The sequence below is a fragment of the Nelumbo nucifera genome, chromosome 7 (genome assembly GCF_055504915.1).
Source record: "Nelumbo nucifera cultivar China Antique chromosome 7, China Antique-T2T, whole genome shotgun sequence".
In the NCBI taxonomy this organism is placed as follows: Eukaryota; Viridiplantae; Streptophyta; class Magnoliopsida; order Proteales; family Nelumbonaceae; genus Nelumbo; species Nelumbo nucifera.
Window position 1 is genome coordinate 12,202,407 of NC_142655.1, and position 15,909 is coordinate 12,218,315.

Here is a 15,909-nt window from a genome sequence, read left to right on the forward strand (position 1 = left end):
TGGCCACTATTTCAAATGGACGTCAAGAATGCTTTTCTAAATGGAGATTTGTAGGAGGAGGTGTACATGGAGTTACCTCCCGGCTTTTACAATACAGAAGCAGGAAAGAAAGTTTGTCGACTAAAGAAGGCTTTATATGGGCTGAAACAGTCTCCGAGAGCTTGGTTTGATAGGTTTAGATTGGCATTGGTGGCTACATGTAGGCTCAATCAGATCACACTCTCTTCTTTAAGAAGACAGACTCCTCTTTGACCTTTCTTGCTGTCTATGTGGATGATATTGTGGTGACCGGAAGCGATATTAATGAGATAGATGCTCTTAAGCAGAATCTTCACAAAGAATTTGAAGTAAAGGACTTGGGAGAGATGCACTATTTCCTGGGAATTGAGGTAGTTCGATCTTAGCATGGCATTTTCATCTCTCAAAGAAAGTATGTCCTTGACTTATTGGAAGAAACTAGAAAGTTAGGAGTAAAGCCTGTTGACACACCCATTGAGTTGAACCATAAATTAAGTGCAGAAGGTGGAGAGCCTCTTGAGGACAGGGTTATGTATCAAAGGTTGGTTGGGAAACTTATTTATCTCTGCCTAACACGACCAGACATTTCATATGCTGTCAGTGTTGTCAGTCAGTAAATGCATTCTCCTAGGACCACTCACCTTCTTGCGGTGGAAAGGGTACTTGCTTACTTGAAGAGATGCCCAGGGAGAGGCTTACTTTTCAAGAACAATAGACACATGAAGATAGAGGTGTATACAAATGCTGATTGGGTTGGATTCATTGATGACAGAAGATTTACCTCTGGGTATTATGCATTTGTTGGGGGGAACCTTATTTCCTAGAGAAGTAAGAAACAAAATGTTGTTGCTCGCTCTTGTGCTGAAGCTGAATACAAGTCCATGGCTAATGATGTTGCAGAAGTGTTATGGCTGAAATCTTTGCTGGATGAACTTGGAATTGACTATGAGAAACCTTTGATGTTCTATTGTGATAATCAAGCAGCAATTAACATTGCCCAAAACCCAATACAGCATGACAGGACTAAACATATCGAGGTGGACCAGACATTTTATCCAAGAGGGGGTTGCATCTCAAGAAGTGTGTCTTCCCTCTGTTACCTCCGACATGTAGCTAGCTGATCTCTTTACTAAAGCAGTCACAAAATTCAGGTTGGAGACACATTTACGCAAGTTGGGTATGACAAATATCTACTCCCAACTTGAGGGGGAGTGCAGAGATAGCTGATAAGCTATTAGTGTGTGTGGGGTTCCGACCCCACATTTTATACCTGTTGTTTATTTTATTTTTTATTTAGAATAGTTGGGCCGGCTGGGCCTTGTTTGTCTTTCTTTTATTTGTTTTAAGTAAGGGTATTATGGTAACTAGTAATTGTAATAGATTACAATAAATACAACTTAGTGGGCGGCTAGAAACATAATTCTGCCAAACCCCTTCTTTCCTTCTCCTTCTCTTCCTCTCTCTCTTCCCTCTTCTATTCGTGACCCTTCTTTCTCTTTCTTTTTTGCTGATTTAAATTAGAAAACAACTATTTGTTGGTTTAATTTATTCAAGTTATTTCTCAGAGGAAATATGTCCTTGATTTGCTTCAGGAGGTAGGAAAATTGGATTTTAAACCGGCCGAAACTTCAATTGATCCTAATCATAAGTTGGGAGTTGATGATAGAGATGTCCTTCCTGACAAGGTGTGCATTAGAGACTTATCGGTTGCCTTCTCTACTTATGTCTGGCTAGACCAGATATATCATATGCTATAAGTGTGGTCTGCCAATACATGCAAAAGCCTAGATCATCTCATATGCAAGCAGTGAATAGAATACTTGCATATTTGAAGGGATGTCTAGGAAAGGGGATGTTGTATTCCAATCATGGGCATCTAAAGGTAGAGGCCTATTCTAATGTTGACTGGGCAAGTTCTATTGATAATAGGCGGTCTACTTCTGGTTATTGTACCTTAGTGGGTTGTAATGTTGTATCTTGGAGAAATAAGAAGCAATCATTTGTGGCTCGATCTAGTGCAGAGGTAGAGTACTGAGCTATGGCACATGGAGTCTTAGAATTGTTGTGGCTGAAGAATTTGTTGACAGAAATGGGAGTGCAGATTAATACTCCAATGACGTTATATCGTGACAATCAAGCTGCCACAAACATAGCCCAAACCCTGTACAACATGATCGTCCAAAACATATAGAGGTTGATCGACATTTCATTAGAGAAAGAGTTGCCAGTGGAGAGATTTGTCTACCTTATGTGACGTTAGAAGACTAGTTGGTTGATTATCTTACTAAAGGTGTTCCCAAATCAAAGCTCAACAACAATATGAACAAGCTGGGCATGATAAATATCTATGCTTAGCTTGAGGGGGAGTGTTAAGAGTGTGAGCGCATTTTTGTCCTTTTACGAATATTTGTATTTGGCTGCCTATTCAAGGGCATCTTTGTAATTTAGCTTGTGAAGTAAAATAGAAATTCTCTTGGTGTGAACAGTAACACACCAAGCATTCTCGAAACTTTCTTCTTCTTTTATTTTCTTTTCAACATCTCTAAAGCTTCCAACTATAGGGGTGAGCAAAAAAACAAGTAGAAGGTCACCATGGTGGTTGCTCCATATAAACCTCCTCAAGAAGGTTACCATGAAAAAAGGCATTCTTGATATCGAGTTGAAACAAAGGCCAATGATACATAGTATCTAGGGATATCAAAACGTAGACTGAGCCAATCTTAGCAATAAGAGAGGTCTCTGTGTAGTCAATCCATATAACTATGAGTAACCTTTTGCAAGCAACCGAGCTTTTAACCGCTCTACACTACCATCCGGTAAATAGTTGACAATGTTTACCCACTTACAACCTACAACATTCTTGCTAGGTGGGAGAGTGGTGAGAATCCCATGTATGATTATGAGCTAGAGAAGAGAGTTCTTCCATTGCTTGGCACCACCTTGGAGAGGTAAGAGCTTCTTGAACATTCTTAGGAACAAAAACAGAAGATAGCAGAGAAACAAACTGTCAATGGAAGGTAGAAAGATGAGATACAAAAACAATAATTAGAAATGGAATGAAGAGTGTTATTGCGTTTACCTTTCCACAAGGCAATAGGAAGGTCAAGGTCAGATAGAGGGGGTGAGGTGGTCGTTCAATTGGAAGCTACATCGAAGGTGAAGGCTTGGTCACAACTAGAACAAGAGGAATGGACCCCTCAATAGGAAGTAGAAGTGGAGGTGGAGAAAGAGGAGATACATTCGACACAGAGAAAAACAAAAGACTCAACAGACGTAACATCGGGACAAACAAAAGAATGTTGGGAACTAGGGTTATGACATTTATACCCTTTTTGGGTCCTAGAATAGCCAAGAAAGACACACTTAGTAGATCGTGCATCTAATTTATCCATTCTAGGTCCAAGATTATGAACAAAACACACACCCAAAAACCCTTGGAGTGATAGGAAAAGGAGACAAGGTGGGGAACAAAACAAAGAAGGGAGAAGGACTTTTAAGGATAGGCATGGGCATCCGATTAATAAGGAAGAAAGATGTAAGCACATCATCACTCCAAAAACATTTGCATACATTCATATGGTGCAAAAGGGACCGAGTAGTCTCTAAGAGATGGCAGTTCTTTTTCTTATCCACCCCATTTTTCCGAGGGGTGTAAGTACATGAGGTTTGATGGATAATGCCATGTCGTTCTAAATATTCCCGAAACAGTGTATAGAAATATTCCCGATCATTCTTAGAATGAAGAATCTTAATGTGTATACCAAATTGAGTGTGAATTTTAGCATGCAACTTTTGAAAAATAGAAAACAATTCATTCATTTCTTTCATAAGATAAATCCATGTCATCCTTGAATAATCAGCAACAAAAATTACAAAGTACTCGTAACCATTGTATGCCATTATTTTATTTAGACCCCAAATGTCTGAATGGACCAAAGAAAAAGGATTCAACATACGACTATCAACCCTAGGACTAATGGGAACACGATCGTGTTTCCCATACTGACACGACTCACATTCCAAAGTAGAAATATGACTCAACGATGGAATAGGTTAAGTGCCTTAATAGATAGATAATTAAGCTTGCAATTCCACTTGAGAGGAGAAATGGACGATTGAAGAGTTGTTGACAAACCACCACCATCAAGATAATACAGTCCACTAGCTTCATGCCCTCCACCAATCTTCATCCCCATCTTGAGATCCTAAAAAACACATGAAAAAGGGTAAAAGGTGATAAAGCAATTAAGAAACTTGGTCAATTTTCTAACATAAGGTTAAAAGGGAATTTGGGAACATACAAAACTGAAGACAAGGATAATGAATCTATGTCAAAATTACCAATACTACAGATGGAAGATGTGGAGCCATTAGCAAGAGTAACAGTGTGTGATGTAGAGGACTAAGAAAGAGAAGAAAACACATTTGGAGTCCCAGTCATATGATTGGACTTCATATTCGATAATACAATAGGAGGGTTTTGGTGCCAAATAAGCCATACCTGAGTGGGCAACGGTAGTTGTATTCTACTGAGAGGTAGCTTGGAGGAACCGTTCATAATCATCACGTGGGACACTCATCATCTCTTTCTCGGAGACAATTGTAGATGTAGAATGTATCTAATCAACTTGCTGAATTTCATCTCTCGTACCACCACCACCACTAGCCACAACATGATTTGCCCAAGTTGAGGATGGGCCATGTAGATCATAACAAAAGTTGATAATATGTCCCTCCATTCCACAATTACACTTCCTCGGACCATTACTATATCCTTTACCACGAGGTTCCCTTGAATCTCAACCTCCAATGCTCCCACCACCACGATTGTACATGGGACTACTACCACCATCACAACCTAGCTGAACTCCCCGAGCTCCTCCTCTACCTCCATGACCTCCCCCTCTTTTCACTGCAAAAGCAAACCTATCAGAGATGGCAGACCCACCTAGTATACGTGTTCTCACCGGTTCATGTTCAAACTTCAACCCTACTGAAAATTTGATTACATCAAACTGCTCTCTCTGTTGTTGCTGATTTTGGCATTAGATGTAAGGGGATGATGCACATTCAACTCATTTTAAAGATTCCTCATGCTAGTATGGTTCCAAATCTCCTTGGCTATATCTAAGTTCACACAACCCTTGATAATCAACTGGGGGTTTTTCTTCTTTTACATGCTTCACGTTCTTCTTAGCCCTAAGAAAAACTTCTACAGACTTGGCCCAAGGCACATAATTCTCATCATTTAGTTTAATAGAAGTCATCTACACATTCAAGTAATTAGGGGGAATCATAAAACTAGATTATGTTCACTGCTTTCTCCTATAGCTGCTATGATAAAAAGAACTTTTCACTTACTAATATGTCACATCACCTCACTTATTAGCCACCACACTGCACACTAATGGCTAGTTATTGCTGTAAACATCTGTTGTCACAGTTTTCAGCAATAATAGTCACTGCTGTTCTTCACTTTCAACATCATAAAACCACCTGAATACACCCCACACACATGGCACTAGGTCTGCAACCAATCAATACCTCACACTGTAACACCCATGCAACTCACCTATTTGAACCACACAAATCTGTCCTGCACTAGTCTGTCCACTACACTATCTGAAACAACCCTCTTCAATCCATCAATTAGATGGTTTTCTACCAACCACCTGAAATGATTGCTGCACCACTAACTGGAGGCATGAAAACCTCCAGAAGAAGAAAATGATCACTCCTTCCCATTCTAAGTAATTAGTTCAATCAAACTTGATAGTAGTGATATGAAAGGTGTTGTTTGGCAAACTTCCAGCCCCTAGTACAAATCCTTCGTCTTTGACATTTGATTCACTCTTAGTTGTCTCCATGATAGATGCTAAGGTAGTTTTTTCCCAACCGATCAACTATTAACAATTGTTGAGATTTTAGTAGTTAATGATTTTATTTTTTTAATTTAGTGTTATTGGGCCCAAGGTCCAATATTTAATGTTTCTTTAAGTTCTGTTTATGTTATTGACGGCAGCCAACCTATTAAGGACATATTAGACATTATCTTTTTTTAATCAGTGAATATATAAACTAATGAGTGGGGCGGCTAGACATTGGCTTCTCTCATCTCTTTTTCTCATTCTTCTGTTCTCTTTTCTCTAAGAAACCTTTCTTCTTCTTTTCCTTTTATTTCTGTTACAAATCAGTTTATTTTTCTTAGCTTTCTACTTGGTATTAGAGCTTTTCCTAGGGATTCTTGAGATTCTCCCATGCATCCCTAGATCATTCAACCGCATGGGGAGATAGAGAGCTGATCGAAGACTTCAAAAGGGCCCAAATCTTGGAGTTTTTCGTGGACCTAGAACCCTATGTGTTTGATCTTGGGTTGATCATTAAAGTCAGGAAGAACTAGAGGACGAAGAATCTTGATTGTAGCAAGATTCTTTGTTTTTTATCTAGGAAGAGGTGCTTAAATTTTTTTTTGATTCCTTGAAGTTTTTTGCAGGGGATGATTCAATTTATGGAATTTTCTGAGTAGACAGAAATATCTTTGGGTAAAGGGTTTTAGTTGTCAGATTTTTTTTTTTTTTTTTTTTTTGAGGTTTCCAAAGGGGATCAATCTATTTCTAGAGGTGTTTTCTTGTTTACAATTGAAGTTTTAAGCTGTTTTGGGAACTATGACATTGTTGGACAATATGTTCTTTCCCATGATAGTGTAACTCTTTCCTAGGCATATGTTCTTGTGTTTGGAGAAGAGAGTAGGAGTGTTATGATGAGGAATCTAATCATTGAGTAGCCGGCTATAGTTAGCATAGTAAAACCTAAGCCTGGTCGGGATAAGGGTGATAGTGAAAGTAAAAAAGAGGACAAGAAGGATTTGATTTGTGACTATTATAAGAAGCCTAAGCATACCAGAGACATTTGTTTGAAGCTTTACCCACATCTTATACCAGTTCGGCTTAAAAATAAGAAAGGGAATCTTATACTAGTTTGGCTTAAAAATAATAAGGGGAATGCTAATATGGCAGTAATTGAAGACTCATCTGGACCTCGTACACTAGCCTTAGAGTAAATTGTATTAGCCGCAGCCAGGGGTGAGTTGGAGAGATATTGGTAGCATTTGAGTAAAAAAGATATAGCTAGTTTCAGTTCTTCACCTGGTGGGCAGCAAGGTACAAGTAGCTCAAGAGCTGGTCATACTACTTCATTTGCTCATATAGGTACTTCATATGCTACTACAAATTATGTCTCCACTACAAGTAAGGGGTGACCTCCCTGGGTTATAGGCTCAAGAGCTTCTAAACATATGACCAACATTTCCATGCTTTTTTCTTCATATTCCTAGACTACATACTAATCTTTTACCTGTGAGTAGTTTAACTAAAATTTTGAATTGTTCAGTAATATTTCTTCATGGTCATTGTGTTTTGCAAAGTCTAGAGTCAAAGAGGATGATTGGGAGTGGTCATGGGGTGAATGTAACCTACCTACTCGATGTGCTTCCTTGTTACCAAAATAATCAGTGGGTCAAATTATGCTTTGGCATAATTGGTATGGGAATCTCTCTTTTGGTTCTTTACGTTTTTTCTTTTGTTTCGAAAGTTATTTGTTTGTTAAGTTGTCCAGTTTAGATTGTGAGGGCTACCAACTTGGAAAGCATTTCAGCATTCTTTTCAATCAAGTAATAAAAGAAGTTCTTCAATTTTTTATATTGTTCACACTGATATTTGGGGACCATACCATGTTTCTTGTATGGGTGGATATAGTTATTTTCTTTTATTTATGGATGATCATTTTCGATATTCATGAGTATATTTGATGAGATCTCGTGATGAGGTGACCATTTTAGTATGACAGTTTCATTAGATGGTTCTTACGTAGTTTGGTGTGCGGATCAAGGTGTTCAGATCAGATAATGCTAGGGAATACTTTAAAAAAAACCTAGCATTATATTTATTAGAGCATGGAGTGATTCAATTAGAGCAGTTTTTTGTATACTCCCCAATACTTTAAAAAAAAACCTAGTTTGTTTTCTGGTTTGACTTCAGATCAGCCGCTGTTTTTTCTATTCCTTTTTCCCTTCTTCTTTTCCTTTGCTGAGTTGTCTAATGCCCTAGTCCTGGTCATGGTTTATTGAGTTTATCCTAGGGTTTTTCCCTTGGGAGAAGGTCCCGGGAGAGGATAAAAGATAGGAAAGCAAGAGAAATAACAGAAGGATTGGAAGCAATGGAAGATTGGGTTAGTTCTCTCATGGAAGACTGAAATAGAAGCAATATGAGTGGAAGCTTGGTTATCACAAAACAGCCTAATTCAAAAGTTGTATGTGCCATAGCTCTATATTCTGCTTCAGCATTGGTTCTAGCTACCACACTATATTTCTTACTTTTCCAAGTATAATAACCTATGGTAGATCTCCTGTCCATTGATGATCCTACCCAATTAGCATATGTGTACCCTTCCAGGGTTAATTCCAATCTGATCATACCCTATGTGTTAAGAGGAGAGATTCCTTGGTGACCCTTATGATTGTCTATATTGATGACATTGTGGTTACTAGTAATGATACTCAGGAAGTGATTCAGCTCAAAAGGTGTCTTAACACTAAGTTTGAGATTGAAGACTTGGATGAACTCAGATATTTCATGGGAATTAAAGTTGCTAGGTTTAAGGATGGTATCTTCATTTCTCAACATAAGTATGTCCATCTACTTGTAGAGACCGGTAAACTGGGTGCTAAACCAGCATCCACTCCTATAGACCTCAATCACAAGCTCTTAGTTATTGATTATGAACTGTTGGCTGATAGGGGGGTGTTCCACTACTTGGGAAGTTGTTATAACTTTGCATGACTCGGCCAGATATTTCCTATGCAGTTAGTGTTATTAGTCAATTCATGCATTCTCCTAGAGATACACATTTAGCAGCTGTAGAGAGGGTTTTGTGTTACCTGAAAGGGACTCCAGGAAAGGGTATCTTGTTTACTAAGCATGGACACATGAAGTTGGAAGCATACATTGATGCTAAACTAGGCTAGATGTATTAACGATAGGAGATCCACTTCAGGGTGGCAAGGAACATTGTGTCATGAAGGAGTAAGAAGCAGTTTGTAGTGGACCTAGTGGCTAGATGGAATTTCAGAACTTTTGTGGTTGAGATCACTTTTAGGAGAATTGGGCATTGACTGTGAGAAGCCAATGATGCTATACTGTGACAACTAGGCCGCTATCAACATTGCTCATAATCTTGTTCAACATGACAGAACTAAGCATATAGAGGTTGATAGGCATTTTATATGGGAGAGAATTGCTTCAGGAGAAGTTTGCCTGCCATTTATCGCTTCTAGAGAACAATTGACTGATGTTTTGACAAAAGGTGTTCCTAAAGGAAAGCTGATTCACTATATAAACAAGCTGGGCATGATTGATATCTACACTTAGCTTGAGGGGGAGTGTACAGAGACTAGGCCGAATGGGCCCTAGCCCATTACTATCTTATTGTTAGTTCTTCCTAGTTGTTTTGTTTACTAATGGGCCTTTAATTCTTTTCTATGCTTTCTTTATGTATGAGGAGCTGGACACCCACTTATGGGCAGACTTGTAATTTGTTCAATGTTAGTAAGATTAATAAAAGATAAGAGAGGTGGAAGAGGAGACCATCAAACTCTTCTTCTTTTTATTGGACTGAATCACATCTAAGGGTGTAATGGTTGCATAGGATCGGACTATGGAAGCAAACAATGTTGGGGGAGGATCCTCAGGGGGTCAGAGCCACCACAATCTCTCAACTCATCTCAAATTAAGTATTCAGATTAACTAAGTACAAGCATGTAGAACTACAAGAAACACTGTTTTGGAAGTATCAATCCTCATTGATTGGATTGCAATGATTCATTATTGAAATTATGATACAGTTCAACATAACTTAATAATATGGTTATCAATGGTAGGTCTTCCAGTCTAGTTATCATGGTGTTGGTTTGAGGATGAGAATATCTTTTGTACTTTGTGTGATTTTGGCTTCCTAGCCATGGTTTATGTCCCTTTGGCTTGGGAGGTCCTACATTTTCTATGTACCTTCATCTTTGGTCATTGATAAATTTTCTATTTATGATAAAAGAAAAGGATACCCAGTGTGCAAATTGGCATATCATATTGGTATAGACCAAAGCTGATATGTATCAGATATATGTATTTATTGATATTCAGTTAGAATCCAACCTGCACATTAAACTTTCAGGATGAAGATGAATCCGACTGTTTCATCCAGGGCTATAATTTAGGCTGTAAGAATATGCTATCATTACTAGTGATGATACATTTGAATGGGATGGACTTGTAACACTGATACTTTATAGCAGTCATATTCATCATTGCAACTATCTCAATTTCCATTAAATGAATAAAGATATATGGGTGTTGAAGGATTGCATGATACTAATAATGAGATTTCTCAGGTCTTATATTGTACTAAATCCTGCCTATTTTATGTAATGAAACATTTTGTATTATTCTGTAATTATGAGATTTTTTGAGTCATATTATTTCCACATATATACAGGCAAATAGGCAAAAGAGACTTTTGAAATGTCGGGTAAAGTCAGAAGAAACAAATGGAGGATTGACACAAGATTTGTACAGTGCCTGGTCTCCTTCCTCAAATCAGTATCCGCAATTTGGAAACCCATTTGCAACCTCTTCTATACAAACAATTCCATCTTCAGTTCTCAGTCCACAACACCTGCTTGGAGAGCCCGAGTCTTTGAGATACATGCACAACTCCAATTCTTGTTTTGCCCCTGGGTACGGATATTCTGCACAGTATTATCCTGTAATGCCATTGTCACAGCAAGTTCACACTGAAGGAGATAAGCACCAACCAGTCCTTGTCAGCTATGAATATTCTCCCAGAGCATCTAAGCAAGGAAATTCTTTAAAGAAGTCAGTAGATGTCACTGCCAATACTTCAACCATGACACCTCAGGAAAAAATTGAGAAGTTAAGACGACGGCAGCAGATGCAAGCAATGCTTGCCATTCAGAAACAACAGCAGCAGATTAGTCATCAGGTCAGTTGTACCAACCACTCAATTGCCCAATCTTGCCTACAAGAGGAACAAAGCGAAGATTCGGTGGCAACTAACATTGTTGATGAAAACATAAAAAATTCTTTGTCCCTGGAACCAAGTTCACCTGTAGAACAAGATGATTCCAATACAGTCCCTATGATAATTAATGAGTGTTCACTGGAGGAAACAATACTTGAGCAATTTCAAGATGTTATTGGAAAGGTATATGTGATTTGCATGTATAACCAGTCTATTGTGAATTCAATTACATTATGTGAGAGAAATGCTCTTACTTTTCTCCATTTTGCAGTTGGATATTAGAATAAGGCTTTGTATTCGGGATAGTTTGTCCCGTTTAGCTCAAAGTGCAACACAAAGGCATGGTGCTAGTGATACAAGCAGTACCAACAAAAGCAGCAATGATGAAAATGAGGTTACTGAAAAAGAAGAAATAAACAACCAGAGCAGGTATCTTATCTATAAGGCAATTCTGATGTAAAAGATCGATAGAAGTTCACCTAAAAGGTTAATTGTGTTGTCTGTTTGTGTGTGTTGTATTCATCTCCATTACATCTAATGTTGGTTTGCTTTAGAGGCCAATTACGTAAATGGCCTGCCCATTAACTCAAAATGCTTTATAAATATTTTGAATAATAGAAATTCATTCAAGAAATTGTAACAGATAAGTTATCGTTAAAAATGGATTTAATTTGGTAAAAATAATTTTATTCACTAATTTTTAATTATCTAATTACAATAAAAAATGAAAATCAAAATAATTTAGGGTAATTTTTATATGAAGCACTTGTGCAATTTGTCATGTTCGGTGGTTACATATACAATGAGAAAGTATCTTACCAAAAAAAACAAGAAAGGAAAAAGACAATGACCTAAAATTAATTTGATGAACCATTTGACTAATAAAAAACAAGAGATGTTATGTCAATATTTCCCTCAAATGTAATCACCAATAAACTGAAAAGGGAATGGTACTAAATATTTTTTTTGCCTTTCTTACTTCTGAAAGGCAAGCATAGTGAAAACTTTTAGGATGAATAGACCCACTATAATAGCTTCCTAAGTAGTGAAAAATTGAAATACCACTAAAAAACTAAAAACTACAACCTTGAATGAGATAAATAATCATCTCATATCTTCATTTTTGTTGTAAATGAAAATTGTTGTAAAGGTTAAGCATCTTGTACTGGGCCTTCTTTTATTTTGTTATGTTACTTAAGCTGTATTAGTGGGCCTGGGCCTGTTTTTTATTTGGTTCTTGCTTAGTTGTTTTAGTGCTGGCATCCTACTAAGAGACACTAAGCTGCACTCACCCCCATTTTACTCAGTCTTCTTCTTCCCTTCTTGCAATGTACAAAAATAAACTCAACCAAGCCTTTTCCTAACTATATGGGTTGGCTTCTCGTGGTATTGTCGTTCTTTGTTTTTTTTTTTGAAGAATCAAATAAAAAATCATTAAGAAAAGATGAAGTACAGAAGGAGGTGATAAGACATCACCAGAAGCAAGAAGCACCCACAGAAAACCCAAAAAAGATCCTAAAAAATCACACCTTGTACAAAAGATTACCCAAACAACTCTGATAAAAGATCACGAGACAGACCCAATACAAAAACCACAAAAAAGCTAGAAGCCACCCCCAATCTAATCAAGAACAAAAACCCTTCCAGATTCCCACATCAGTCTTCATCTGTGAACTCATCCTCTTGATTCGAGAGTTCCTCATCCCATTTCATGTTCCTTTCCATCTGTGCTTTTTTCTTCAAATTCTCTTCCTCTTTTTTTCTTTCAAATTCTCCGAAAGCCTTCCTAGAAAATTTCTCTTCCTTGTTCCTTTCTTCAATTTCCTAGACCCAAGCTTTTCCCAACTGTGACCTCTCTATCCACCAATTTTTGTATGTCTACCTTACCTGAAACTTCATCAACATCATTTTCCTGCCTCAGCCGTATCGAACCAGATTCAGGGTCAACATCATTCACCTTGTTTTCCTGTTGTTCCTTAAACGAAAGGGGGTCCTGTGACTTAGCTTGCACTGTTACCTCTCTATGATCATTACCACTTGTCCTGTTACCCGTCACCCTTTTCCTTCTGTACACCCATTTATATTGTTTTGTAGGTCCTGTCCCTGCCAAGCTGAATTTTAGTCTTGAAAAGATCTTTGCCACATGCACTATATTACGGGTCCTCACATTCCATGATTTCTTGCTGTTTAACCCACTAGACTGATCCTTTTCCTCTGTTTTTCTCCTTCGACCCAGATCAACACCCAGTCTTCCAATTTCAACCTCCTCAAAAATCATGCCATCTTCGACCTGACTTTCAGCCTGTCCATCACAGGACTCACCCATGTCCTTTTTAATGGGTTCAGTGCTTTGTTCAGCTTTGTAAAGTGCTATATCAATTGTTAATTATGGCCCCTCAAATCATTTCTCACTACAACCCATGTCCTTTTTAACCTGCATCTTAATCCTCTACTCTTCAAGTGATTAATAGTCAAAATTCTACCCAAGAGAACCACTCTTTTTTTTTTATTTTGAAAAGGTAAGGTAAAATTATATTAATAAAAAGGATAAAAGCAAGCAAAACTGCTCACTGTACAAGATTTTGTACAACTGAAAACAGCTTTAAGATCCCTCAAAAAAATTTACAGCCACACAAGAAGCCAGAACATCCCCCTTGAAAAGCAAATTGGAACTCAGCCACCCTCTGAGGTCATCTACAATTAAATTTATCACACTTTCAACCTGAAGCTGTTTATGGTCAAAAATCCTCCTATTTCTTTCCTTCCAAATTGACCACAGCACTGCTAGAGGAATTGCTTTCCACAGAATCCTGCCTTTTCTGCTCATGCCCCCAACTTTCTAGAAGGGTCTTTACCAAGACAGGCAAGCAAGAAGAGCACTGAATAGCTTTTAAAAAGTGGGCCCAGGTTTTTGAAGAAAAATCACAGTGGAGAAACAGGTGGTTTGAAGATTCTTCCTCCTTCCCACATAAAGCACAGATTACATCTGATAGCACTACTCCTTTTTCTAATCAGCATTACCTTCGTCAAACACTTTTCTTCAGCAGCCACCCAAACAAAAAACTTCACTTTAGATGGGGCCACACTACCCCACACTAAATGACTGGAGAAAGAGCTAAGGGAAGCAGGCACCAAGCTGGAATAAAAGGATTTCACTGAAAAGACTTCAGCCTTTGACTAACACCAAAGCACTGATCTGGAACCAAAGAGTTTATCTTGACGCCCTGCAGCCTTCTTAACAGATCTATAACCTGAAGAATTTCCTGAAACATCGAAACCTCGGCCACCAAATCTTCTTTATCAGTCTCCAGCTGAAATAGATCAGGAAACAATTCTTTCAAAGAGAAATCAGTGCACCAAGGATCAGACCAGAAATTCATCCTGGAACCATTCCCTACCTTATAATTAATTCCTTTCAGAAACTGTGGGTAGGCTTTGTAAATCGCTTTCCACACCAACACCCATAAGAGAGGTTGGACTCAGCCGGATCCCACCCATTACTGTGGAATCCATATTTCTGCACTATAAATTGTCTCCATAGTTCGTTAGGCTCCTGGAGGAACCTCCAAAACCATTTCCCAAGAAGATCCAAGTTGAAGTGCTTCAACTTTCTGATTCCCATACCACCACAGTTGACTGGTTTACAAATCCGATCCCAACTTACCAGGTGAAATTTGTTGGAGTCTTTCCACCTCACCCAAAGAAAGTTTTGCATGATTTTCTCCAATTTTGAAGCTACCTCCGCAGGCAATGGAAACAAAGACATGAAATACAAAGGAATACTGGCCATCACACTCTTTAACAGCACTAACTTACCTCCCTTAGACAATACCTTGCCTTCCACGTTGCTAACTTGCTTTTCAATTTCTCCACCACCGGGGACCAAATGCTTTTGGAGTTGCACTTTGTCCCTAAAGCTGCCCCATATAGGAGGAAGGTAAAGCACCCACCCTGCAACCCAACAAGTCAGCCAGGGACTACAGATTAACGACCTCTCCAACAGCCACCATTTCACTCTTTGCCAGATTAACCTTTAAACTTGAGACCACTTCAAACCAACATAGAATGTTCCTTAGGGACAAAACCTGCTCAGCTTTAGCACCACAGAAAAATAGGGTGTCATCTGCAAATCGGAGAAGAGGTATTTCTTCCCCATTTGGAGATATTTCAAAGCTTGCTAAACAGCTACTCTCCACTGCTCTAGCAGTCATCCTACTTAATTAAACCCTCCATAACACAAAGGAACAAAAGAGGGGAGAGGGGATCTCCTTGACAAAGACCCCTAGAGCTTTTAAAATTACCCCTTGTCAGATCATTTAAAAAGATTGAGAATCTAGGAGTAGTCACACACACCTTCATCCAGTTCCTCCACTTTTACCCAAAGTGAATCCTCTTCGGCATGTAGTCTAAGAAAGCCCAGTTTACATGGTCATAGGCTTTCTCTAAATTGATTTTGCACACCAGACCCTTCTTACCACTCCTTTTTCTTGAGTCAATTAATTTGTTAGCTATGAGTACACCATCTTGGATATGTTTATTATGAATTGTAGTGATACAGTGGACCAGACCTGATATATTTACTTGTGGTCCCATGCATTCAGTTATCTTGTTGCTTATTTTTTGCTTTCTTCTTGTTTTCTTGTACTATTATAAGCATCAGGGCACTTCTGTCTTTTTACTTCATGTTATGTTAAAAACATATAAATAATACTGTTTAGGGCGGCATCAACATAACATTCTGCCCCCATTTCTCTTCTTCTTCTTCTTCTTCTTTCTGAATTATTTTTTCACCCGAAAACA

At 38.3% G+C, this 15,909-nt stretch overlaps 1 protein-coding gene across 3 annotated transcripts in view; it reads left to right on the top strand.

The window, feature by feature from the left end:
• Positions 1–15,909, top strand: part of LOC104608821 (agglutinin-like protein) — an 82,740-nt gene that overhangs the window by 52,872 nt on the left and 13,959 nt on the right. For all 3 annotated transcript variants that reach the window (XR_016078659.1, XM_088891743.1, XM_010274915.3), the window contains exons 6-7: positions 10,564–11,292; positions 11,381–11,538. Coding sequence is in view for 2 of the 3 variants with exons in the window: in XM_088891743.1 (XP_088747869.1) it covers positions 10,564–11,292; positions 11,381–11,538 (887 nt within the window). In the remaining variant the exon portion in view is untranslated. The remainder of the gene's footprint in view (positions 1–10,563; positions 11,293–11,380; positions 11,539–15,909) is intronic.